At 35.5% G+C, this 26,500-nt stretch overlaps 1 protein-coding gene across 3 annotated transcripts in view; it reads left to right on the top strand.

Annotated features, from left to right (window-relative positions):
• The window catches only part of LOC128640138 (prominin-1-A), a 161,285-nt gene that overhangs the window by 77,649 nt on the left and 57,136 nt on the right, over nt 1–26,500 (top strand). For all 3 annotated transcript variants that reach the window (XM_053692493.1, XM_053692492.1, XM_053692491.1), the window contains 7 exons: nt 1,992–2,081; nt 10,096–10,289; nt 10,696–10,770; nt 17,987–18,050; nt 23,922–24,081; nt 25,055–25,207; nt 25,704–25,827. In XM_053692493.1, the coding sequence (XP_053548468.1) occupies nt 1,992–2,081; nt 10,096–10,289; nt 10,696–10,770; nt 17,987–18,050; nt 23,922–24,081; nt 25,055–25,207; nt 25,704–25,827 (860 nt within the window). The remainder of the gene's footprint in view (nt 1–1,991; nt 2,082–10,095; nt 10,290–10,695; nt 10,771–17,986; nt 18,051–23,921; nt 24,082–25,054; nt 25,208–25,703; nt 25,828–26,500) is intronic.

The following is a 26,500-nucleotide window of genomic DNA, read 5'->3' as shown; positions in this document are numbered from 1 at the left end:
GTGTATAGAAAACCAAATTTAATTCAAGTGGTGTCTTAAAGGGACATGAAACTCATGATTCATATAGAAACATTCAAATTTACTTCTATTATTTAAATTGCTTCATTCTTTAGATATAGTTTGTTGAAGAAACAGCAATGCACATGGGTGAGCCAATCACACGAGGCATCTGTGTGCAGCCACCACTCAGCAGCTACTGTGTCTATTTTTAAATATGTTTTTCAACTAAGGATATCAAGAGAATGAAGAAAATTACTAAATAGAAGTACATTTGAAATTTGTTTAAAATAGTATGCTCTAATCATGAAAGAAAATAATTGGGTTTTATGTCCCTTTAAAGCAGAAATGGTCAACTGGCAGCCCATGGGCCCTCTGCACTAGTGCTATAAAAAGCAGAACTTAAAATCTGGTGGGTGTGCAAACAAGTTGGTGATAATTTCTAATTATTTTTGTTTGATAACAATATTTTTTTATGTGGCCCTTTATGGCTTAATATTTAGATGTGCCCCCCCCCCCCATATGGAGGTTTTCTATTTGAGTGGCTCAGGAGCATTTTAAGGCTATTTTCCTTTTTTTTTAATAGGATGGCCAACCTACTTGCTTATAATTCTGTACAGAAACGATGTACAATAGATTTGTTTTGTGTAATGTAACATTGTAAGCTGTCTCATTGCTCTAGCTGCATAATTTGTTAGCGCATTTACTGCAATTTTGTGTGTTTAACCCCACATAGGATTTACTTACATATTTAAAGTCCTGCTCAGGAGCTGCAGAGAACTGTTGGCCCCAAGAAGGCATGATTGGTGGGGTTGGGAAACGTCTACTGCGGATTGCTTGGAAACAACAGTTCTCTGTGACTTAACAAACATAAACTTTCACTACATGCTCTAACAAATTAGAGCACATAATATATGTACTACATTGTCCCTTTAAAGGGACATAAAACAAGTTGGGATAGAGACAAAATATAATATGTACTTTAATTACTTTACCTGCAAATCTATACTGCAGTGCCTCGCCATTAACCCTTTCTTTTTAGTTTCTGAATTGTGAAGCTCTAACTCCCCCCACACATTTCCTTCTATGGCTGTATCTATATCTATTGTTGCTTTGGTAGAATGCAAAAAGCATAGGGGTTATCTGCTGGAGCATGACTAGAAGCTGTGAGCTCAGTTGAAATACAATGCCTGTGTCTAAACACTGATAATGGGAAAGGAGTTGACTGCTACAGGCAGCTTAGCTATGTAATTAATTTTGCTTATTTTTTTAAATTATTTTAAAATACTTGCCAGCAATTTGTAAACAATTTTTTTATGCAAACAATGTTTACTTAATTAGCCCTTTTAGAATATGCACAGATCTCAACCTGTTTTATGTCCCTTTAAGTATTGTATCTAAAGTTTTTTTCATTTTGTAATTACAGACAAAATTCTTTCAGTTTTGAAAGCTTTTGCCTGCCTGAGAGCTGATAATAGCATATATAGGTCAAAGATGACACAGATGGAGTCGTCACTGACACAATATATTCTCTCTGATCAGGCGCGGTATTTAACTGCATCTTCTCTTGCCATATGCACATATGCTCTGTGCACAGTAAAAGTCATCAATTCAACCATTTTAACTTTTACTTGATGATTCAGATAGAACATGCCATTTTAAACAGCTTTCCAATTTGCTTTTATTTTATTTACTCTGTTCTCTCGGTATGCTTTGTTAAAAAGCATACCTAGGTAGGCTCAGGGGCAGCAATGCACTACTGAGAGCTTGCTGCTGATTGGTGGCTGCATATATATGCCTCTTATCATTAGCTCACTAGAGGTGTTCAGCTAGCTCCCAGTAGTGGACTGTTGCTCCTTCAACAAAGGACACCAAAGGAACAAGGTGAATTTGATAACAGAATTAAATTGGAAGGTTGTTTAAAATTGTATTTTGGCTTTATTGTCCCTTAAACATATTGTTGATTTCTCACGTGCACTCTCTATGAATTGCAGGTATTGGTACAATTCTTGGCGGAATGATACTTGCCCAGATTGGCAAAACCGCAAATGCAACACTGGATTCTGTAGTCGACATCACTAAAGGTAAAAAAGTCTTACACAGATAAATATAAAGCTATCTGACAGATTAATTGTGTCTGGAATTATTTTTATGTATTGAGTGAATTGTAACAATAATTTAATCTTTTATTACATACATTTCTAGAGAGAAGTTTGGGATTATGATTTAAAAGGACATTCCAGCCAATAGCAGCATTTTTGTAATATACATGTAGAAATGCTTCTAATAAAAGCTATTGCTGTTTTAAAAGAGTATTGAAGTATGCAATGTGCACCAGCATTTTAAACACAGGTCTTGCTTAAAGAGTCTAAGGTGTTTGTACCATGTGAAAATGATTCGGTTTAATTGCTGACGTGATGCAAGCCTCACTGCCACTCTGAGCAGCTGCAGTATTTAAAATGCTGGTGCACTGAGAATATATAGCTCTGCTTCACATGCACGTGCAGAAAAAAAATATTAACATTTACTTGAAGCATTTTTGCCAATACATCATGTATATTACAAATATGTTTGTATTCAAATATGTTTTTCATCTATGTGCATTTCAAATTTGTCTGGAATCTCCTTTTAAATGACCAATGCCAGTCATCGGAATCGTAGTCCGTGTTTTATTCTAGCATTAAATCAAACGGATGAGAAAGAACAATTATGATATTTTGGGGAAAAAGAAATGGGGGGGGCGTCTTTTCACTTAGAAACAGGACACACAATGTCTTTGAACGTTATAATTTTTTTATGTGATGTAAATTCCTTTAAACATTCCTGAATTATTAGTTCCATACACAAAATACAGGCAAGGTTGATACATGTCTGTAAGTGCACAATTAAAACAAAATAAACCCTTTGCTTTTATGTAAAACTTTACTTGCCCCACGCTCTCTAGAGACAAATTCTGTAACTTGCAAATCAAACTGGTTTAGGCAGTTAAATTAGGGCTGGCTCAACCATGGGGCCAAGTGTGGGTCCATTGCATAGGGGCAGCACTTCAGTGACAGAGTCAGTTCTCGTCAGACCCAGACCACTCCTGTCCTCTGTCTTTGTGAGGGAAGTTGCAGGCTCCCACCAGCATAGCCTCATCATGCACGAAGACACAAAACTAATCATGGCGACACTCAAGGTAGGACAAGGGCATCTCCCTAATTTCCTCTCCACTTATTGCAAAATTGTGAATAAGCATTGGTTGCATACAGATAGGCAGGCTTAGGAAGGTCAGCGGCCAGGCCTAGGGAGGTCAGCAGCCATTCAAGTAGGTTGTTATGTTAATCAGTAATGTTACTACTGGGGGGGGGGGCGTCATTACATTCTTGGACCCAGGCAGCACAATATCTTGAGCTGGACTTTGGCAGTTTGCAGCATTTTTAAAATCTAGTTTAAAAAATTAGCTTTTTTGCTTGTCTAGGGATTGTGTGACACAGCCCAGTTTTTACACAAAAATTAGAGGTGTTTAATGTATTTTTATGTTAAAATGTTTTTTATTGATTTATCAAGTATTTTACAAAAACAGAGAAAAATACAAATAGACAGATATAACCAATATCAGTGTTTAAAGTCATTAACTTACATCATAATTACCTCACCCGTATAGATCTGACCAATTCTATCCATTTGTAGATATCTACCTAACCGGTAAGGTTTTATAGTCTGATAAAAATATATCATTTCCTATCCTGTAAGTTTAAAGAAATAATAGAAAGTGATGAAAAAGGGAAAGAGAAAGGGCTAAAGATAAGGCGAGTGGGGATGGGTACCAGGGTAAAAGGAACTGGATTTTCCTGGGCGTTATCCGCCCAATTTACTTTTTGAAAGGTTTCTTGTGTATCTTGGGTGAGAGCTGCTTGTGACGACATATTATAATAATGTTTAATTTTAAGTACAACCTCTCTCCAGGGTGGAGCTCCTTCTTTCCAATGGTGCGCTATACATACTCTTGTAGCTGTACAAGTTATTCTAATAAATTGATTTATATACTTGTTAAACTCTTTGAGTCTAGTGTGTAGTAATGCCTGGTCTATAGTCAGATGTATGGAGCTGTCTAAAATTGTGCTCAAAAGTTGCGATAAGTGTTCCCATGTTCTGCTTGAATGTATGCAGTCCCACCACATGTGTCTTTAACTACCCTCCTCTCCGCACCCCCTATAGCAAAGTTTAGAGCCATTTCCTGCCGCATGTGACGTAATCTGTGGAGTTAGGTACCAACGGAAAGTGGTTTTAATGCAATTTTCAAGCATATCTGCACCTTGCAATCCCTTGCCTACATTATATAGTATTAAGTGAAAGTCCTCTATATCAATATCCAAATTAAGGTCTCTTTCCCATCTAATTTGCAAAGGAGATTTAGTTTTCCCTCCTGCTTCCTGAATTGCTTGGTAAATGTGTGATGGAGCTTTCTTAGGTCTGGAGGTCGAACTACATATAGATTCTAGTGCGGATAAAGACCTTTCTAGCCTCAAGGGTAAATAGTGGTGCAGAGTAGAAGTGATCTGCAGATAAAGAAACCAGTTAAGTTTGATTGGGTGTAATTTGTCCTGAAGTTGAGTGAAGGTGAGCAATTTAACTCTTTCTATCAAGTCAGCTATCCTGTAGAGTCCTCTGTTCTCCCACTTCCGGATAGTCAGTCTATGTTCAGGTTTCATAATACAGCTAAGGGGGGTCTTAATAGACCTATTGGGTAGTAATTTCAGAGATGAGGTCAGTCTGTTCCATTGTTCTGTCATAAAGTCTGTAATTGAAAATCTCTTAACCCATTTATCTAGTTGGTGCCTAGGAATCTAAAGAATTGATTCACTTAGTCCATTATCTGTAATGTCTGATTCTAATTTTGTCCAGATTATTTCTTCATCCAGTTTATTGAGCAGAGTGGTCTGCGCCAACCTGGCCGCCTGATAATAATGTTTAAAATTTGGGGCCCCAACCCCTCCCAGCTTTCTGTGTCTGTTAAGAATGTAAGAGGAAATTCTAGCTCTTTTGTTACCTCTTATGAAGCTATCAGTACGTCTCTGGAGATCCTCTAGGTCGTGTGTTGGGATTTTTATTGGCAGCGTGCGAAATAAATATAGTATTCGCGGGAGCACTGTCATCTTTATTGCTGATAACCTTCCGAACCAGGAAAATCCCAGCTTGCTCCATTTATTTAAGTCTTGTCTGATGGCCTTATATATAGGGGGATAATTAGCTTGATAGAGTTCTGTAGAACGTCTAGTGAGATTGATTCCCAAATATTTTAGGTGGTTTTTGACCCATTTGAACTCGAAATTTACTTCTATCAATTTTTTAGTATGGTCAGGTAGCGCTATGGGCATGGCTTCGCATTTCTCCAAGTTAACCTTATATCCTGATACCTTGGAAAATAACTCTAGGGTGTTTAATGTATTTTTAAATGAGAGATTTATTGATTTCTACAAGCCTTTACATAGACTTTGATCCATTACAAGGAGCAACAAATCATAGCCTTTGAAGGATACAGACATTAGATGAAAGTACTGTAATATATCTGTTTCTGTCTAGTGGTGTCTGTTTTTTTTTTTAGCTTTAAAGGGACATTTAAAGTCAAAATGAAACTTTAATGATTCAGATAGAGCACCTAATTGTAAACAACTTTCCAATTAACTTCTGTTATCAAAATGTGCACAATCTTTTTATAATCACTCTTTCTGTGCGTTCACAGTATACATGTATATTTGTGATTGGCTGATGGCTTGTCACATAATGCAAGGGGAAGGAAAATTTAAAGGGACACTCAGGTTAAATTAAATTTTCATGATTCAGATACAGCATGTAATTTTAAACAACTTTCAAATTTACTTCCTTTAAAAAAAATGTGCACATTCTTTTATATTTACAATTTTTGAGTCACCAGATCCTACTGAGCATGTGTAAGAATTCACAGACTATACGTATATGCATTTGTGATTGGCTGATTGCTATCACATGGTACAAGGGGAGTGGAAATATACATAACTTTGAAATTTGTTATAAAAAAAACTACTAGTCATTTGAAGTTCAGACTAAGTGCTATTGCATTGTCTTGTTATCTTGCTAACTAACTTTGAAATTTGTCGGAAGTCTTTTTTTGCTACTAAGCATTTGAAATTCAGACTAAGGGGAATATTTATTAATGTGCGAGTGTACATGATACAAAGTAGCGTATCATGTCCCCTGCACATCGATAAATGTCGACAGCGTACGCTGTCGGCATTTATCATTACACCAGCAGTTCTTGTGAACTGCTGGTGCAATGCCGCCCCCTGCAGATTTGTGGCTAATCGGCTGCTAGCAGGAGCTGTCAATCAGCCCGATCGTATTCGATCGGGTTGATTTCTGTCCGCGGCCTCAGAGCAGACGGACAACTTCTTAACTTCTGTTTCCGGCGATCCTTCAATTTTTTTTATTTTATAGTAAAAAATAGCATTGATTGTCCAGCTGAGTTACAGTGTTTAGGTAAAGATAATGCCTTTTTTTTTTTATAGAAACTGAAATTCTTTTATACAAATATCATGCTAATTTTTGGCATTTCATTTTGGCCTTTCTTCACTGATTTATTTCAGAGAGCCAGAACATTTTCATTGTATTGCTAGAATGCAACAGTTCAGAACATAATTATCCATTTTATTTCTGCATGCCTAAATCTCTATAAGAGAACATAATATGCATTAGAATAACCCTGTATTGCGTTACCAACGCTGCACATTGCCATTGTATCGTCTCCGAAAAGAGAAAATGATACCAGTGAGTTAACTAATACAACCTTAACCAGGAAGAGACTTTGAGAAAAATAAATGCCATGGTGCGTATTAATCTGATGGTAACGACACTCCCTCCTTTCATGAAAAAGTCAAATATTTAATTAGCTTCAGTTGACGACTTTTTGTAGAGCAAGATTACATTTTATATAGGGATTTATTATATTGTTAATTTGATGCCAGCTTTATTGTATTATTTGTCAGGAAATAATTTGATGCAATATAAATGAGTTTGCCACAATTATTGTTATGCATTGCGTTGCGTTTACATGTTCAAAGTTTAGTTGTGCAACAAAGAAAATGATTATGTACGCAAAAGGTTCCAAGAACATGAGTATTTCCTGGTAACCAGTTCACTGAAAAAGGGCCAGATTACAAGTGGAGCGCTAATTTATCGCACCGTTTGCGGGTGTGCAATTAATAACCAGCCATTACATCAATCAGACCTCTGGTTAATTTTATAAGTGTGCCCCAAAATCAAGTGTTAATTTCTTTTTTTTAAATGTAGCTTTTTTAAAAATAAAAAACCCTGCACATAGCAGTTTTTGGGGGCTAAAATTGGCGACTGTGGGGTATTAGAAAAAAACAGCACTGAAAAGTACCTTTACGTTGAGGTCTATGGAAACTGTGTTCCTAGTAAATATATATGAATATGCTTACATACATATATAAATATTTATGTATTAATATGTGTATATATAGTCATATACATATATATATATATATATATATATATATATATATATATTTTTACAATATGCTGCCATCGCTGCGTTTCTTACCCCCTTTGCTGTGCTTTGGTTCTGTGCTGTGTATGAAGCGCATTCTTGTGAGCCCAATGCTTCCCAGCAATGCATTGCTGTCAACTTGTAATACCAGCGTACATTAGCGTGTGCTGGTATTACTCAGTGGAGTGTGTGCTGGTATTACTCAGTGGAGCGTGTGCTGGTATTACTCAGTGGAGCGTGTGCTGGTATTACTCAGTGGAGCGTGTGCTGGTATTACTCACTGGAGCGTGTGCTGGTATTACTCAGTGGAGCGTGTGCTGGTATTACTCAGTGGAGCGCGTGCGGGTATTGCTCAGTGGAGCGTGTGCTGGTATTACTCACTGGAGCGTGTGCTGGTATTACTCACTGGAGCGTGTGCTGGTATTACTCAGTGGTGCGTGTGCTGGTATTACTCAGTGGTGCGTGTGCTGGTATTACTCAGTGGTGCGTGTGCGGGTATTACTCAGTGGTGCGTGTGCTGGTATTACTCACTGGAGCGTGTGCTGGTATTACTCACTGGAGCGTGTGCTGGTATTACTCACTGGAGCGTGTGCTGGTATTACTCAGTGGAGCGCGTGCTGGTATTACTCAGTGGAGCATGTGCTGGTATTACTCAGTGGAGCGTGTGCTGGTATTACTCAGTGGAGCGCGTACTGGTATTACTCACTGGAGCATGTGCTGGTATTACTCAGTGGAGCATGTGCTGGTATTACTCACTGGAGCATGTGCTGGTATTACTCAGTGGTGCGTGTGCTGGTATTACTCAGTGGTGCGTGTGCTGGTATTACTCAGTGGAGCATGTGCTGGTATTACTCAGTGGAGCGTGTGCTGGTATTACTCAGTGGAGCGCGTACTGGTATTACTCACTGGAGCATGTGCTGGTATTACTCAGTGGAGCATGTGCTGGTATTACTCACTGGAGCATGTGCTGGTATTACTCACTGGAGCATGTGCTGGTATTACTCAGTGGAGCATGTGCTGGTATTACTCAGTGGTGCGTGTGCTGGTATTACTCAGTGGTGCGTGTGCTGGTATTACTCAGTGGTGCGTGTGCTGGTATTACTCAGTGGTGCGTGTGCTGGTATTACTCAGTGGAGCATGTGCTGGTATTACTCACTGGAGCATGTGCTGGTATTACTCAGTGGTGCGTGTGCTGGTATTACTCAGTGGAGCGTGTGCTGGTATTACTCAGTGGTGCGTGTGCTGGTATTACTCAGTGGAGCGCGTGCTGGTATTACTCAGTGGTGCGTGTGCTGGTATTACTCAGTGGAGCGCGTGCTGGTATTACTCAGTGGAGCGCGTGCTGGTATTACTCAGTGGAGCGTGTGCTGGTATTACTCAGTGGTGCGTGTGCTGGTATTACTCAGTGGAGCGCGTGCTGGTATTACTTTAGTGCTCTTGCAAATGGATAACATTCTTACAAAACTCATGCCCTATAGTGCTACAGACAACACACACCCTCCTGAGCTGACGTCCTTGCTTTTCAAGGAAAGATACTAAGACAAGGAAGAAAATGTGATAATAGAAGTAAATTATAAAGTTGTTTAAAAACTGTGGGTGTCATGTACCTTTAAGAAACTTTCCAGTCGACTTGTGCACAGTCTTCTTATATGCACACTTTCTGATAGATTAGCTCCTTCTGAGCATGTGCAAACGTTCACTGTGTATATGAGACTGTGATTGGCTGTTGCATGATACATGGGGCTGGCAAATGGAAGGGGATGTTGAAACTTGTTAGAAAAAAATCTACTGCTCATTTTAAAATTCAGAGCAAGTTATTGTTATTGCCTTATAGTTTTATTATGCACTTGTTGATTATGCAATTTTACTGTATTTAATGGTCCTTTTCAAGGGACAATGAACCCAATGTGTAAAGAGTATTTTCATATGCAGAGGAAGGGGGGAGGCTCTGCTCTTTTTGCTATATAACCACTTTCAGTGGGTGTTCCAGCTAACCTTTTCAACAGAGCTAAACTAGGAGCTTCTAAGTAAGTTTTAAACCATTTTATACTGAATGTTTATATCAGTATCTGTGCATATTATTCTTTATAGTAGTGTCTATTACATGCAGTTATATGAAAATTGGTGTGTACTGTCCCTTTAAGTGCTCTTGGAAGTATTTAGAAATGTGTTTTAACACCTTTACAGAGGTTAAACACATAGGGCTACATTACAAGTGGCGCGCTAATGTTAGCACGATAACATGCATATTACGAGTTGTATGTAAACGGTTGCACTCGGGTGCAACCAGAAACTGCGCTTCAAGAATAAGAATTCTATGGTGACAAGAAGTTAGCGAGGGCGCGTTATCTGAAGTCCAGAAGTTAGTGTGCCCAATCTTTTGCTTACGTGCACACTTTTTACTTTCAACTTGTAATAGGCGCACAAACCCGGCTGCATTAAAATTTTATTTTGAGCATGGTTAGCGCACAAACAAAAAATACATTAGTATAATTAGCTAGGGACTCTAGTAGAAAATAACATGATCTAATTAATTTAGAATATTTTTCTCTCTCTTCATATTATTGCAGCACTCAATTCTACTGCAATGTACATGACTGCAGTGAATAATTCATTTAATTCCTTGCAAGACCAGCAACAGATCTTACATCAGAATCTCAGTGATGTAAAAAAGGAAATAAGTCAAACACTCAACTCATGTGGGTCTGCCTGTGACCCAAAGCCAAACGTGGACGACCTGGCAATGGACGCCAACTTTAGTACAGTAAGCAAGAAACTTATTTTTACACAGTAGATTTGCAACACAGGTTTGTATAACTCTTTCGGTGCTAAGTAAATGTCATTATGATAGAGCTTTTCATTTGATTCTATATAGGAAATACGATGGATATTCTGGACTCTCTTCTCTCTGTCTCTCTCTTTCTTTCTTTCTTTCTTTTTCTCTCTTTTTCTCTCTTTTTCTCTCTTTTTCTTTCTTTTTCTTTCTTTTTCTCTCTTTTTCTCTCTTTTTCTCTCTTTTTCTCTCTTTCATGTTGCCCTCTAGTTTTAGAAATCGATAACCAAATGTTTCCTTCAAATTTCATTCTACTTTTTCTATATTATCATTTCAAGGTACTGTTCATATGTCTACAAAAAGCCTGTATTTTGATGGTCTTTTTTTTCCTGCACAGATACCAGACTTCACTGACCAGATGAAACTTATAAATAATTTTTTGAACTCTGGTATTGATTCTACTATACAAAAGGTATGCTGAAATTAAGATCTACCTGAGAATTATGCCACAAACACTGGAAATAATGCCCATCTGTCATGACCAACTCTTCTGATCAGAGAAGGCTGTGATAGAGTTGCGAGGATGAAAGGGTTAAATAGAACGCTTTCTAATCTATTCTAGTTTCAGAAAGTACAAAAATCCTTTTTATCACCACCCACTGTCTGTATCTATTACTCTAAACGCTGTCACCTTAAGATTATTTAATGGGAAATCCTAAGGAAAACCCCCAAAACATAATTTGGCAAAAATCAATCTAAAAAAACGACAATACTGTTATCACCAGTATATTTAAAGATATATGAAACCCAAATTTTTTCTTTGATGATTCAGATAGAGGGGCATATTTATCAAGCTCCGTATGGAGCTTGATGCACGGTGTTTCTGGCGAGTCTTCAGGCTTGCCAAAAACACAAGTTATGAAGCAGCGGCTCGCCAAAAACACAAGTTATGAAGCAGCGGCTCGCCAAAAACACAAGTTATGAAGCAGCGGTCTAAAGACCGCTGCTCCATAACCTGTCTGCCTGCACGGAAGCGGCGGACAGACATCGCCAAAAATCAACCGATCCAATGCGATCGGGTTGATTGACACCCCCTGCTGGCGGCCAATTGGCCGTGAATCTGCAGGGGGCGGTATTGCACCAGCGGTTCACCAGAACTGCTGGTGCAATGATAAATGCAGAGAGCGTATGCTGTCGGCATTTATCGATGTGTAACGGATAGGGTTGCACCGATACCGATACTAGTATCGGTATCGGTACAGATACCAAGTATTTGCATGAGTACTTGTACTCGTCCAAATGCACCGATACTTAAACCGATACCTCCACTTCCTACCCATATGCTATCTTGTGGTTTTTTCAAACTGCATGTTCCCATTTCATTTTAAGCTGAAGTGGAGACTAAACTAAAAATTGTTTACTACTGTTCTGCCAATACTAATTGCTGTTATTTGTATTATTGTAGGAGAGATCACTGCACCTCGTTCAGACAAACCCCTGAAGTACTGGTCAGTTAATAAACCGAGATTTCCAGCTCTGGTTAAAATGGTCCAAAAATATCTTTCTGCCCCATGCAGTAGTGTGGAAAGTGAAAGACTGTTCAACTTAGAGTCGAACCTCCTTACTGATAGCAAAAACAGACTTATAGCTGAACATGCAGAGATGCTTCTGTTCTGTTCTTAAAAAGTACTTGCCACTAACTTTTGAAAAATTATTCTAATTGCTAAATTGCCTTTTTACTAGTTCTCATCTTGCACAATTATGTTCAAAACATACTGTACTCTGAGGAACATCCATAGGTTAGCTTATATAATTGCAGGAAGAGTACTCATGGCAAAAATTAAGTTAATTCCAATGAACACTCATCCTGCAATTATAGGATTAGATTTAGATTACATTTGATTGGTAAGCTTTATTAATGCTTTGTTCAAATTTCCAACTCCATAGACTTTAATGGAGTAGGACATGTAATGAGAGCATTGGTAAAGCTTACCAGTCAAATGTAATCTAGCCCATAGTGTTGTTCACCATGATTAAACAGTGCACATTTCTATTTTTTACTGTATTGCACTTTTGGTTGGTTGTGATTTTATATGTTACTTGTTGTTATTATTAATATATTTTATTGTAATATTTTTATTTATAAACATGTTCTGTGAACTTTATGACAAATAAAACTGTTTTATTATTTCATAATGTCTTTTAAGTTACAGTCCTTCATAATTATAAAGAAGGAATCTTAAATAATTAGTCTGTATTGTGCTTGGTTAACTGTCACATGACATTAAAAAAAAGTATCGGTAATTGGTATCGGCGAGTATTTGAAAACAAGTATCGGTACTTGTACTCGGTCTTAAAAAAATGGTATCGGTGCAACCCTAGTAACGGACATGATCTGCTATATCGGATCATGTCCGCTCGCACCTTATTAAATATGCCCCAGAGTATGCAATTTAAAGGAACTTCCTAATTTGCTCCTATTATCAAATTTTCTTCGTTCTCTTGGTTTCTTTATTTGAAAAAGCAGGAATGTAAGTTTAGAAGCCGGTTACATTTTTGGTTCAGTACCCTGGGAAGCGCTTGTTGAATGGTGGCTACATTTAGACAGAGCATACAATAAAAAAAAAAGTTTCTAATTGACTTCTATTATCAAATTTGCTTCGTTGCCAGGGTGTTCTTTGCTGAAGAGATACCTAGGTAGGCATCTGGAGAACTACATGGCAGGAAATAGTGCTGCCATGTAGCGCTATTGCAAAACTGCTGCCATATAATGCTCTAGCCGTGCACGCTCATGAGCTTATGTCCCTGTTTTTCAACAAAAGATACTAAGAGAAATTAGAAAATTTGATAATAAAAGTAAATTAGAAAGTTGGTTTTAATTCCTCTTTTTAAAGGGACTTGAAACCCCTTTTTTTTTTCTTGATTCAGATAGAACATATAATTTAAACAACTTTCTAATTTACTTCTGTTATCTAATTTGCTTCATTCTCTTGCTATTCTTTGTTTAAAAAGCAGCAATGCACTATTGGCAGTTAGTTAAAGGGATACTAAACTCATATTTTTTTTTTCATGATTCAGATAGAGCATGCCATTTTAAGCAACTTTCTAATTTACTGCTATTATCAATTTTTCTTCATTCTCTTGGTATCTTTATTTGAAAAAGCAGGAGTCTAAGCTTAAAGGGACATCCTGGTCAAAATGTAAATGCACATAGAATTATTACATATTTGAATAGAAACATATTTGCAATATACATGTATTGGCAAAAATGCTTCTAGTAAAAGTTTTCACTGTTTTAGTGTTAGCATTTTTCTCTGCACGTGCATGTGAAGCATAGCTAGATACTGTCACTGCACCTACATTTTTTTTTTTTTTTTTTAAAGATGTTTTTTATAAAAACAGTTTTTTATTGAGGTTGTTATGTGGTACAACATTAAAGGAAATACAGAGTTTGTCAAACCTATGATAAAGAAATGTACATTGACTTCTCAGATAAGAATATTAACGCTCACAGGCAAATATATGTTTTGCTAATAACAATATAACAGACCATAGGATAGGAGACCTAAATAGATCTAGGCTGAGTAATAAACAACTAGTATATGAGTTCACAAGTTCCATAGGTCTCAAGTACACAAAGAGCGGTAAAGCAAGAATAATTACCTGTGCATGAAAAGTGTAAGACCAGACATTCTTTATAACAATAGATATCTGAAATTGAAGTGAGAATAACAAAAGAACTGAACAAACATAAATGGAACCTCGTTTTTCTTTTAGTATATAAATGCGAAGTAACTGCTATGTTGGTCACTCTTGGGCCAAATGTATCGTAATTGCTGTATCAAATGGCAGTAACTTCGGACTATTGTTGTGTAAGATGTTAGGGAAAGGGGTGCAGTGGGCAAGAGCCACTTGTATAATAAAAGGGGAAGGGGGGGGGCGTGTCCTACTAATTCCAAGATAGAGATCTTCTAAATAATATAATGATTAATGCTGGGTCAGGTTTTATAAACATCTTAGGCTTTGTAAAAGTTAGTTCAAGTGTGCAGATGTGAGTCTGGCCATATAGGCACACAATATATAGAGGGCATGTATGAGGTCCACTGGTTCTAGTTATGAGATCCTGAAAGGCAGTCCTCTAGAGGAACTGAAGAGAGAGTTAAGCAGTATAAAAACTGAGCTGGAACTGCATATTCTGGGACACTTATATCAGAACATGTTCTTGAGCCAACAACAAATAGTATAAGGGAATACTTTAACTGTTAAATAACTTTCCGTCATGGTGAGACAAACTTCCAATAGGAAGGTAAATTAAATTATGGGGGTCTAGCAAGGGGTAGGTAGTACAACAAGACAATAATCCACCTCTAGGAGAATTTGACGCGGCTTCCTGACATATAAAGAGAGCAGGACATTACAGCATGTGTAGGGGAGAACATGTAGTGCAAAAACTTCACCTAGGTACATGGAAAAAAAAAACCAAAAAAAAAAAACCTCACATATATTATTCCCAGCAAATTAGATAGATTGTTAACAGGCGGAGATATAGGAGAACCTACAGGGCACTATGATATGTCCCAGCATGTAGCAGTGTAACCGTGTGTGGGTGTGCTATATACAGAAACAATAAGATAGCATATGAGAGAAATAAAGCAACCGTTCCACAATACTGCCTTTGGATAATAACAGTAGACACTTTGGCTTGAGGGAGCTGGTAGATGAAACAATAAATGTGATAGTAGCCATTCAGCTAGAATGAGTGAGCAATACATATGAATAACAGGATAGTATATGGAACAAAATAAAACAACAGAGTAATGTTACCCCCTTTGAAAAATAACGATAAACAGTTTGGCATGAGGAAGCTGATAAGAGAGTCACTAAATGTGCTAGTAATCATACAGGTAGTATGAGCACTCTGGCAGTCTCTGCTCGACCTATTCCAGCGAGGGAGATTCTACCTACAAATATGGGGATTGAGTGAGATTAACACTATAATAGTAATCAACAAGGCAGATTTTAAATTGAGTGTATCATGTCAGCCCCTCATATCAATTAAACACATAGCGTTATATATATCTACTCATGCATAAAACAAGAACTGTGCAGAACAATTAGTGCATCAGAGTGGTCTGTTGTAGACATTACATATATATATAGACATGAGGGCTGGAATATAAAGAACAAAAACATCAGTATTAATAAATACTAACTCCTAACTCAAATTACCCATATCAAACTCTCCTATTATGAAAAAACAGAAAAAGTATTAACTTGCATGGGGAATACCATAACTTAATACAGTTGGGTGAATTTGTTTCAAGAAGGTTAAAGGAACTTACATAGAAGCTTTAGAGGTAAATAAAGGCAATGTTAGTATCTGATAAAAAAGCAAGTTCTGGAGCTAGTTACTCAGTAAGGGAATAAAATGAGTATAATGCATGCATATCTGCTGTGTCTACGAGACTGCATCTACATTTTAAATATTGCAGCTGCTCAGATCATCAGTGGGGCTTGTATCATATCAGCAATTAACAAATTGAGTCATTACCAGATGGTACATGCACCTTAGGGTCTCTGGGCAAGTGTTGTGTTTAAAATGCTGGTGCACGGAACATACTTAAATACACTTTTGAAACAGCTATAGCTTTTATTAGAAGCATTTTAGCTAATGTATGTATATTACAAAAATACTCATGTTCAATACCGGAATGCACCCATGTGGTTTCCTATTTTGGCTGGAATATCCCTTTAAGAGCCGACCCAGTTTTGGTTAAGCACCCTGGGTATCGCTTGCTGATTGGTGATTACATTTAGTCACCAATCAGCAAGCTCTACCCAGGTGCTGAAACAAAAATGGGCCGGCTCCTAAGTTTAGAGAACAAAGAAAAAATTGATAATAGGAGTAAATTAGAAAGTTGTTTAAAATTGCATGCTCTATCTAAATCATGAAAGAAAAAAATTGGGTTTAGTATCCCTTTAACACATAGAGTGAGCCAATAGCATGAGGCATATAAGTGCAGCTACCAATCGGCAGCTCCGGAGCCTTCCTAGGTATGCTTTTCAACAAGGGATACCCAGACAACTAAAGAAATTAGATAATTGAAATACATTGAAAAGTTGTTTAAAATCACATGCTCTATCTGAATCATGAAAGAAAATATTTTGGTTTTATGTCCCTTTAAGCTCTACGTAGGGTTTTGCATGAAAGGATATACCTACTTAGAAACTGGTCGCAGAGAGAGAACGACTGGAATAGTGATTGTCTGCTTGTACATAAATAGACTTGGCACATAGAATTTGATGACTATAAATGGACGAAATTGCGACAGAGTGCATGTAAATAATATGTAATAGCTTATCTATATTTGCATTTCTAAATACTCAAATTAATAGAACGCTCTCCGCATTTAAATCAGTGCAGATGGTGTATCAGTCACCCTGCAAGTTGTCAAGTGTTACACAAACAATATTGATATTCATGCTCTTTTATTTCACAGCCGCTCACTGTGGGGGACGAAAATTCACTAAAAAGCTTCATCACCATTAATTTTAGCTTCCATGAGTTAGAAGAGCATATAGTTTAAAAAAAATAAAAAAAATCCAATATTTGTTAAATTTTCCTCTTTATTTTGATATCCTTTAAGAATACCTAGGTATGCTTACATGCAAAAGAGCCAAGTTTCAACAGACTTGTGCACATGGCTTGGACACTATATGGCAGCAGTGTTTAAAACAATGTTTTATCTATAGCGCTGAGGTCACATGGATGCCCCTAAACCTACCTCAGTATCCTCTCATAGAGATGATCTAATTTAAATAAATGATACAAGCTAAAGAGATCATATTTATAATAGAATTAATTGGAAAGGTTTTTTTTTCTTTCCTAAATTTCATGCTCTATCTGAATAACTTCTGACTTCCATGTCCCTTTAATAAACTGATATACAGGGAAGATGTTATCCCCAAAATATATTGCTAGCTACATCAGTTACTAAGACATTAAAGGGACATAAAACCCCAAATGTTTCTTTCAAGATTCATATAGAGCATGTAGTTTTAAACAACTTTTTAATTTAATTCTATTCTCTAATTTGCTTCATTCTCTTGGTATCCTTTGTTAAAAAGAAGGGACATAAGCTCAGGAAGGTGCACGTGTCTGGAACACTTTATGGCAGCAGTTTTGCAAGAACGTTATCGATATACAAGATCACAAGATGGCAGCACAATTATCCAAGCATCTACCTAGGCATCTCTTCAACAAAGAATAAAATGAGAATGAAGCAAATTTGCTAATAGAAGTACATTTGGATTTTTTTTTACAATTGCATGCTCTGTCGGAATCATATCCCTTTTAAATTACTGGGTACAACTACAGTAATAATACGGTTACTACTCAGCATGATATTTTTTTCTTTTGTACCTGTAAGTGTCTTTAAGGTTATTTAAAGCTTTCAAAGGTGCTGGTGACATTTTGCATCTGTCACTGCGTGTCGCTGCCACATAGAAGTGATGCAAATTCACAGATCAGCACAATGTTATTAAAAAAAATAAGTTAAACTATACATTTTTACAAAACCACTCCCAGACGGGCTATATAAATGGATAATCTACAAAACATTTATGCAAAGACAAATCTAGTGTATAATGTCCATGTAACTCTCTTGGTGTGTTTCTTTTTCATACAGGCTTACAAATCATTAAATGATATACCTGAGACTGTTACTAACCAGACAAGAGATACAGTGACAAGTAAGTTGTAAAAATTCTTACTTATATTGTCTAGTACACAGAGTTATATATCAATGGGAGCTGCCATGTTGTAACTTAGGTTACTTTCTCTGCTGTGGCCAATTAGGAACAGTTATAAGTAGATCACTAGAGTGTGTAGCCAATGGCTGTGTGGCAAAATAAGTGTTCTGCACTTCCACTTCTATCAGGAACTGAAAAGCTCACAATATGAGAATGGAATTACAGGAAAATGAGACAAAATAAATAATGAAAGTATCTTGTGTTTTTTTTTTTTTTTTGTATATACAATTTATCATTTTATATTACCATCTCAAAGTGTTTAAAGTGACAGTAAAGTCAAAATTAAATTTTCATGATTCAGAAAGAGCATGCAATTTTATTTTTTCCCCCAATCTACTGTTATCAAATTTGCTTCCTTCTCTTGGTATTTTTTTATTGAAGAGTAAAACTAGGTAGACTCATAAGAGCTCAAGAGTGTAGCTTTGTTATTCAATGTTGCAAAACACTGCTGCCATAAAGTACTAAAGACATGGTGCACACTTCTAAACTCTTATGAGCCTACCTAGTTTTACTGTTCAATGAAAGTACAAAGAGAACAAAGCACATTTGAAAACAGAAGTAAATTGGAAAGTTGTTTAAAATCGCATGCTCTATCTGAATCATGAAAATTTAATTTTGACTTGACCGTCCCTTTTAACATCTTGCATGAATAACATGATACAATGTTGCTATCTCTCAATAATACACTTCAATCAATCATATAATACAGTATATCCAAATTATCGTTAATATATTCTTCCATCATATATTCAGTATATTTAAATATTGTCAAAAATGTTTTTGTCTCAGCTGGAAGTTTCTTATCAGCTTCCTATTCTCAAATCTGGTTCAGTAAAAGTATCATATTGTTCTTTAATCATATAAGAATTTACCATATTTTTCAATCCAGAGTATTTAAAAATGGAAGTCAAAAGTTGTCCTAAAGATTTCTGCATATTAGAATAATATGAGTATACAGATCTTGACTTGTTAATTTTACATCTTCATATAATAATCTTTGAAAGATATTGGTTTAATTTTTAATGATTTTTTTTTTTAACCAATAAGATGTCTTCTGCTAAAAGATTTATAATTTACGGAAAGACAGAAGACAATGTATTAAATTGGGATATTTCAAATGGCATTTATAGTGTTTGTAAATAGTGATGCAGCAAACAATAGAATAGTGAAGCATTAGAAAATATTGCATTAAAAGGACATATTACCCGAATGTTGAATCACTTGAAATATCTGTAAAAATCTGACTAGAAAATATCATCTAAACATTTTTTATTTATTTATTGATTAAAGAAAGAGAATATATTTAACCTCAAAACTACCTTAGTAGCCACACACCATTGTACAGCTACTTTAAACACCCAATCATTGTCAGTATATAGCAGGGTTACAATACAATTTATTTAATAATTATTCTTTAAAATAACCTCCAATTAAAATGCATATACAAAATAATTAAAATCAATATTTATTCCTAAATTCTTTAAGATGAGTTAATATTTATATACATATTGAATTATATTTATAGAAACCAGATTATGAATCAAACTATACGCACTTAAACTGTTACAATATTTTATACAAAGATCATAAAAAAACATACCTTTACAATTTACCTTATTCACAATGAATTGCACTAAAATATCACAATAGAATACTAGAATGTGGACCGCTAACTTTCAGACAAATATAATTAAGCTACTTAGCCCACAAATGATTCTATATAACTCCAATTAAAAACACCAGAAATTGTATATATTATTAATGCAAACAGCCAATTTATATGCCAGTTTATCAGAGCTGAAATAAACTCTTATTTATCTACAATAAAGCAAATTCCAATATATATATATATATATATATATATATATATATATATATATATATATATATATATATATATATATATATATATATATATAGATAACTTAATACACACCAGAGAGATTTACTTACAATAATAAACCAGTAATGACTAGTTAAAACTACACAGGACTATGAACATGATCTTAAAATACTAATTGTGCCCTTTATATTATCGCTTGTAATCTAACTATAGCAACAATGAATGTATTTGCTTTAAAATATTAAATTGTAGTCACTGCCATACGTTACCACATAACCAAATTAAATTTCAGCTTTTAGGATTTCTTGTGGGTCATCTACAAAGGGTTTACTCACAATGCGCAAAGGTACAGGCCTCAAAATTGTTAATCTTTCTTTTTTTTTAAAAAGTGTCCCAAAAATGGCAGAGAATATACTTGACACAAAGTCTGTGTATTTTTCTCTCCAAAAATGTATGCTTCTTTGAGTCTGTCTCTCTCCTTGTCTCCTGTGTGTGTGGGTCTTTATCCAAAAACAAAGAATCCCTCCTCCTTTTCTTTAATAATTCCCACAAGATTTTGATAGGCCCTTACCGGTGCTTGTCTCTGATTTGCCCTTAACGGAGCTGAAATATATAATTGGTTATCTGGGAAATGCCTCCCTGAGTAGACAAATGCCTTTTTGTTGTAATACCATTTTTTAACTGTAGGTGGCAGCAAATAGCAATATTGATAATGGGACTGCATTTCTGGTTAACAGCTTACTATATCATTTAATTGAATATTTAATATACTCACTATTTTCTGATATTAATAAACTATGTGTTCAGTACATATGGTAACCTCTACCCTGTATTTATAGAGATTAAGCATGAGTATATTACTTATCATATTTTAGAAGATGCCTTAAAAGTTGCATTTTTATGAGGGACAAGTAGTATCAATCAATGAAATATATATGTCTGTCTGACTTATTCTGTATATCACTTCATTTGATATACTGGTACATATTTAATTTCCTAGTCACATCTTATATCATAGATACACATGAGTATTATAGTTATTTATTAATACATGTCTCAACAGTGCTCAAGACATGGGCTCAAAATCTATGATGCATCTACAGTATATGTCAACTCATAGCATCTTATTTAGAAATCTAATTTTCACATCAGTTCTCCCTTGTAATGTTCATTAGATTTCTGGAAAACAAAGAAAAATGTATTTATTTTGAAATAACTTAAACATTTATATATACTAATGTAGATATTCATTTAATTTACTACAAAACTGAAATGCATTTCTCAGATCCATGGAAATATAAATTTTTATGCAATATTGAATATCTTTATTGAAAATTAAACACAAGTTGTGCTTTAAAATGACTTTCAAAGTTACAATGCAAACGTGTTTCTGCTTAGTCTAGCTTCATGTGTATCTGAGGTTCAGGGGCAATTAACAGGTCCCATGATGTATGCTGGCATGGTTGATTATCAGGCCCATGTTTATTATCCCCTGCAGAGCTGTGAGCTTTAAAGGCTAAATCTTTTGTTCTTTCCTGTGTAACCAAGAAGAAGGGGGGGGGTTGGTCTGTTATGGCTACAGCCCACACAATTCATGTCAAATTTGATATTAACTAAAATGAAATATCAAATCATGTGGTATATCTGTAGTTTATTTAATGTTACTCACAGATACCCTGACATCATAATGCTTGTCCCAGGACTTGCAAGGGAGCGTGTATCTTCATATGCAGGCACAGTCACTTTATTTCTTCCTCAGTTCAATGTTTTTATTATAAAATCTCACAGGATTATGGTGAAATCCCACAAGATCACACTAAAGTGTGAACACTGAGAATGATGATTGGCTTTTTTTTTTTTTTTTCACCAAGCAAATGAAAGTAAAACGTGTAGATAAAAGCTCACACAGTACTTACTCTATTGAGTTGTAAATGAAAATCCCAGGTATACATCATAAAACATTTTTTTTCTTTCTCAGAGTTTCATCAAGGATACATGAGAATTTGTTGAGTAACGTCCCTTTTAAATGCAATGCACATTTAAATATATATGTTACGGGTAAAGTCCGATATCTGGAAATTCTAGGATTACCTGGGTAAAACTGATATTACCTCAGCAGCTGTGGGTAAAGCCCAATGTAAGATCATTCATCAGGCTTTACCCAAATAATCCTAGGATTACCCAAACGCTTCTGGATAAAGCCCATGTACACTATTTTTTTTTGCCTCTGTCTGGGGGGTTGAAGGGAGGTGCCCCGCCCCGCCAATCCTCTGGCATCCACCCCAAGTGGGAAACCTAGGGGAATGAGGTTTACAAGGGGGGCTTTACAGCGCATCGTATATATGTTTGAAGATAATAGTGCTTGCAAATCACCGCATCAAAGGACGAAAAAGAGTGCTGTGATTTAGCTTTATCCAGATTTCCCGATGTATCTTACATCGGGCTTTACCCACAGTTTGCTGACATTACCACAGTTGCTGGGTAATGTCAGTTTTACCCGGGTAATCCTAGGATTACCCGATATCTGACTTTACCTGCAACATTTACATTTGAAATGGGAGTTTTAAAAAAAAAAATCTCCTTCCAAACTCAACTGAGCAAATCATATTCAGATTGAACAGTTTTATTTATTTTTTTCTACAGTTTTCTGTATGGAAAAAAATGTAGTTGAAGTATCTATTAACTTGGAAAACAATTTCCATAGTCGCACTAATTTTGCCTTAAACTGCTTATTTATACATCATTTATAAAAAAATAAAAACAGCTTTCATTAGTTTCCATCGTTTCTCATAATTTAAAGGGAATGAAAGTTCAGAATTGAAATGTGCAATTTGAAATATAAACATTTTTTTCAATATACTTCCATTCGCTAAAATGCTTGTAGTAAAAGTTATTACTGTTGTTTTTCTGCAGCATACGCACATATCCTGTGAACGCCCGTGCACTAGTATTTAAACACCATGCATGCTCAGAGAGCTGGCAGTGGTGTGTATTGCTTCTGAATATGTAAATGATGTCATATAAGCTAGTGCTGACTCTCTGAGAATGTGTGGTGTTTGCATACAAGTGCACAGGATATGTGCGTATGCCACTAAAAAACTGCAATAACTTTTACTCGTAGCATTTTTGCTAATGAAAGTATATTGCAAACATGTTTATATTGCAAATTGAAATGCACCCATGCACATTTCATTTTTGATCTTTCAACCCCTTTAACTGTCCCAGAGAGAACGCAGTACATTTTATAGAATCCAAAACATTCTATACGACTGCGTGGTCAGTGCAGGTGCTCATTTATATTTTTCACTAAGTGGCCACAGCACAAAAAATATGATAAATGCACTTAAAGGGACACTGAACTCAATTTTTTTTCCCTTTCATGATAGAGCATGCAATTTTAAGCAACTTTCTAATTTACTCCTATTATCAATTTTTCTTTGTTCTCTTGCTATCTTTATTTAAAAAGCAGGAGTGTAAAGCATAAGAGCCGGACCATTTTTGCTTCAGAACCTGGGTTATGCTTTCTTAATGGTTTGCTAAATGTAGCCACCTATAAAGCAAGTGCTATCCAGGGTGCTGAACCTAAAATGGTCTGACTCCTAAGCTTTAAATAACTGCTTTTTAAATAAAGATAGCAAGAGAACAAATAAAAATCGATCGTAGGAGTAAATTAGAAAGTTAAAATTGCATGCTCTATCTGAATCATGAAAGAAAACATTTGGGGTTAGTATCCCTTTAAGAGGCTTTCAATAGTCATATCCCTGGACTGCATATTTAAGTAGACAAATGAGAGTTGTAAATGTCTGTATGACATTTATTTTGTGTGCAAATGTTTTGCAATGTTTAACTGATAATATATACTGTGTATATATAAAAAAGGGTTTTAATATCTTTTAATGTAGAGGTTTAAATTTACATGTGTGAGGATACATTTGTTCAGTGAGTTGTCCTTTTTGTTTCTTTTATAGAGGTGCAAAAACAACTGGGCGACATAAAAGACAAAATACAGAATATCCGGAGCAAGATACCTATTGTGGATTCTATAAATAACGTGAATAATCAGCTTGATGAAGTATTATCAAGTATCACTAAGTACAAGAGTGAGATTACAAATGGTGATAAGTACAGGTATGCATGCTCTTTTCTGTTTGATTTTTCTCCCTTTTAATATATATATATATATATATATATATATATATATATAGTGTGTGTGTGTGTGTGTATATATATATATATATATATATATATATATACTGTGTGTGTATATGTGTGTATATATATATATATATATATATATATATATATTTATTGCAAAGAAGGGCACTCGCAAGATTTTTGTTTCAACAACTGCTTGTATTTATCCTGAATACATCATAAGTCAGAAAATAGACATCTCTATTTTCTCCTGGGAGCACGGCTAAATAGCTGACTTATGATAATACTTGTCTTGAAGAAGGCTCAAATAAGAGCCGAAACGTCGACAATGATTACTTAAAATTCTTAAAATTCTGATGTATTCAGGATAAATACAAGCAGTTGTTGAAACAAAAATCCTGTGAGTGCCCTTCTTTACAAAAAATATTTATACAAGACTTTTGAGGGTTGCACACAGGTCGGTATTACACCACAAAGGTTGGAGTGCTGGGCCACCAGCTAATTGACATATATATATGTGTATAGCTAGGCTATGTTTGATATGTTACATGCATTGTTTAGGTTCTAAATTGCTATCTATGTAATATGTTGTGTTATTGTAGATAAAACACCTATTTTATGTAATTTATAAAGTTTAATTATTCACCTAAAAAAAAAAAGATTGCTAAAACCATGGGAATGATATAACCCTTATAACTGACTACAAAAGTGGGGTCATTAAAAAAGCCTATTAGTTAGTTTTGCTTAAAACATGGAATATGTTCTAGTTGTATATTTACAACCAGTAGTAACCACTATATGGTAAAACAGAAGTAGATTCTGTACTTTACAATTGGTGGTAAGAACAATTATGGATCATTTCATCCATGAAAAGGTGACAATAGTTCTTATTGTGAACCAAGTCCAACATGAGGTATAACCCCAGAACGTGTTTCCCTTCTTGCAGGTGGATTGCTGGAATATGTCTTTCCTGTCTAGTACTTCTAGTGGTTGTGTGTAACTTTTTTGGTTTGCTTCTTGGCCCATGTGGTCACAACCCAAAAGTTGACCCTACAGAACGTGGCTGTGCTTCTAATTCTGGAGGAAACTTTTTTATGGCGTGAGTAAAATGTAATAAAATAATTTACTGTTTTTATAGTAGAGCGCTTGTATAGTTTTTAAATATATTCTTATGCTATCTCTGGAACTTTAAAGTTGCTATACTAAAGAGAGATGACACCCAAAAATGTATTTCATGATTTAGATGTAGCGTACAGTTTTAAACAACTTTCCAATTTACTTCTGTTATCATATTTGCTTCATTATCTTGATATTCTTTGTTGAAGGAGCAACAGTGCACTACTAAGAGCTAGATGAACACATTGGGTGAGCCAATGACAAGAGGCATATATGTGTAGCTACCAATCACCAACTAGCTTGTTGCTTAAAACTGCATGCTCTATCTGAATCATGAAAGTGTCATTTTGAATTTACTGTTCCCTTAAAAATTTGAATTCTAGATTTGAGCTCTCCAATTTTAGAAGTCACCACTAGGAGGCGACATGCTAATGTTTACTTACAATGACAAGAAGTCTGTTGTGTTTTTTTTACTGCAGTGGCACTGGATTCAGCTTTATTTACTCTTGGTTGCTGATGGTAGTGGTGACGGTACTGTTTATCATTGGTGGAAATTCCTATACTTTGATCTGCAAACCATGGAGCAACCAGCAACTCTTCACGGTAATAATGTTGAGGGTTATATTTTGGGGGGCTCTTGTCTCACTAGTTAATGCTTTTGCAATTTACTAATTTCATTTACGGAATACAATTTTAATTATGCTTTAGAAATACCTAATGTAATAACTTATAAAAGTCAGTATTTGCCTCTAATTTATTCTATTTAATATTACTATTAGTTACTGTTTTCTGCTTTATAAACAGCTAATTTAACATCTAATGATCTTGTATAGACCAATATTAACCAAGTGATTCTAAGCAAACTCATTGTGTTCTTATGACTCTGCAAGAGTTAGATTTACACATACTGAGCCATCATTTAACCTCTTTGTGCAAGGAGGGAGTTTGCCCTTGTTGCCAGGGGCAAAACTACCATTAGTGCCCAGGTGCTGGGGGGGGGGGGGGCATAGCAACCAGTCTATACATAGGCATGAGCAGAATGTGTACAACCTAATGCAGAGGAGCCTTTTATTAGTGCAGGTTGCAGGTCTGTCTATTTATTCTCAAAATCATTATACAGAGCAGCATGTATATTATTATTATTGCTTACTACTAAGTTACCTTTGGGGTAGGGTTACCATATTGCCACTTTAAAGGAAGACACATATGAAAAATACATCTATCAGGGTTCTTATAATGGAACATTATACAAAACATTTCTTTAAACAACCCCTGA

Source organism: Bombina bombina, chromosome 9 (assembly GCF_027579735.1).
Source record: "Bombina bombina isolate aBomBom1 chromosome 9, aBomBom1.pri, whole genome shotgun sequence".
NCBI lineage: Eukaryota > Metazoa > Chordata > Amphibia > Anura > Bombinatoridae > Bombina > Bombina bombina.
The sequence above is the reverse complement of the archived record's forward strand: the minus strand, read 5'-3'. Positions and strand labels throughout refer to the sequence as shown.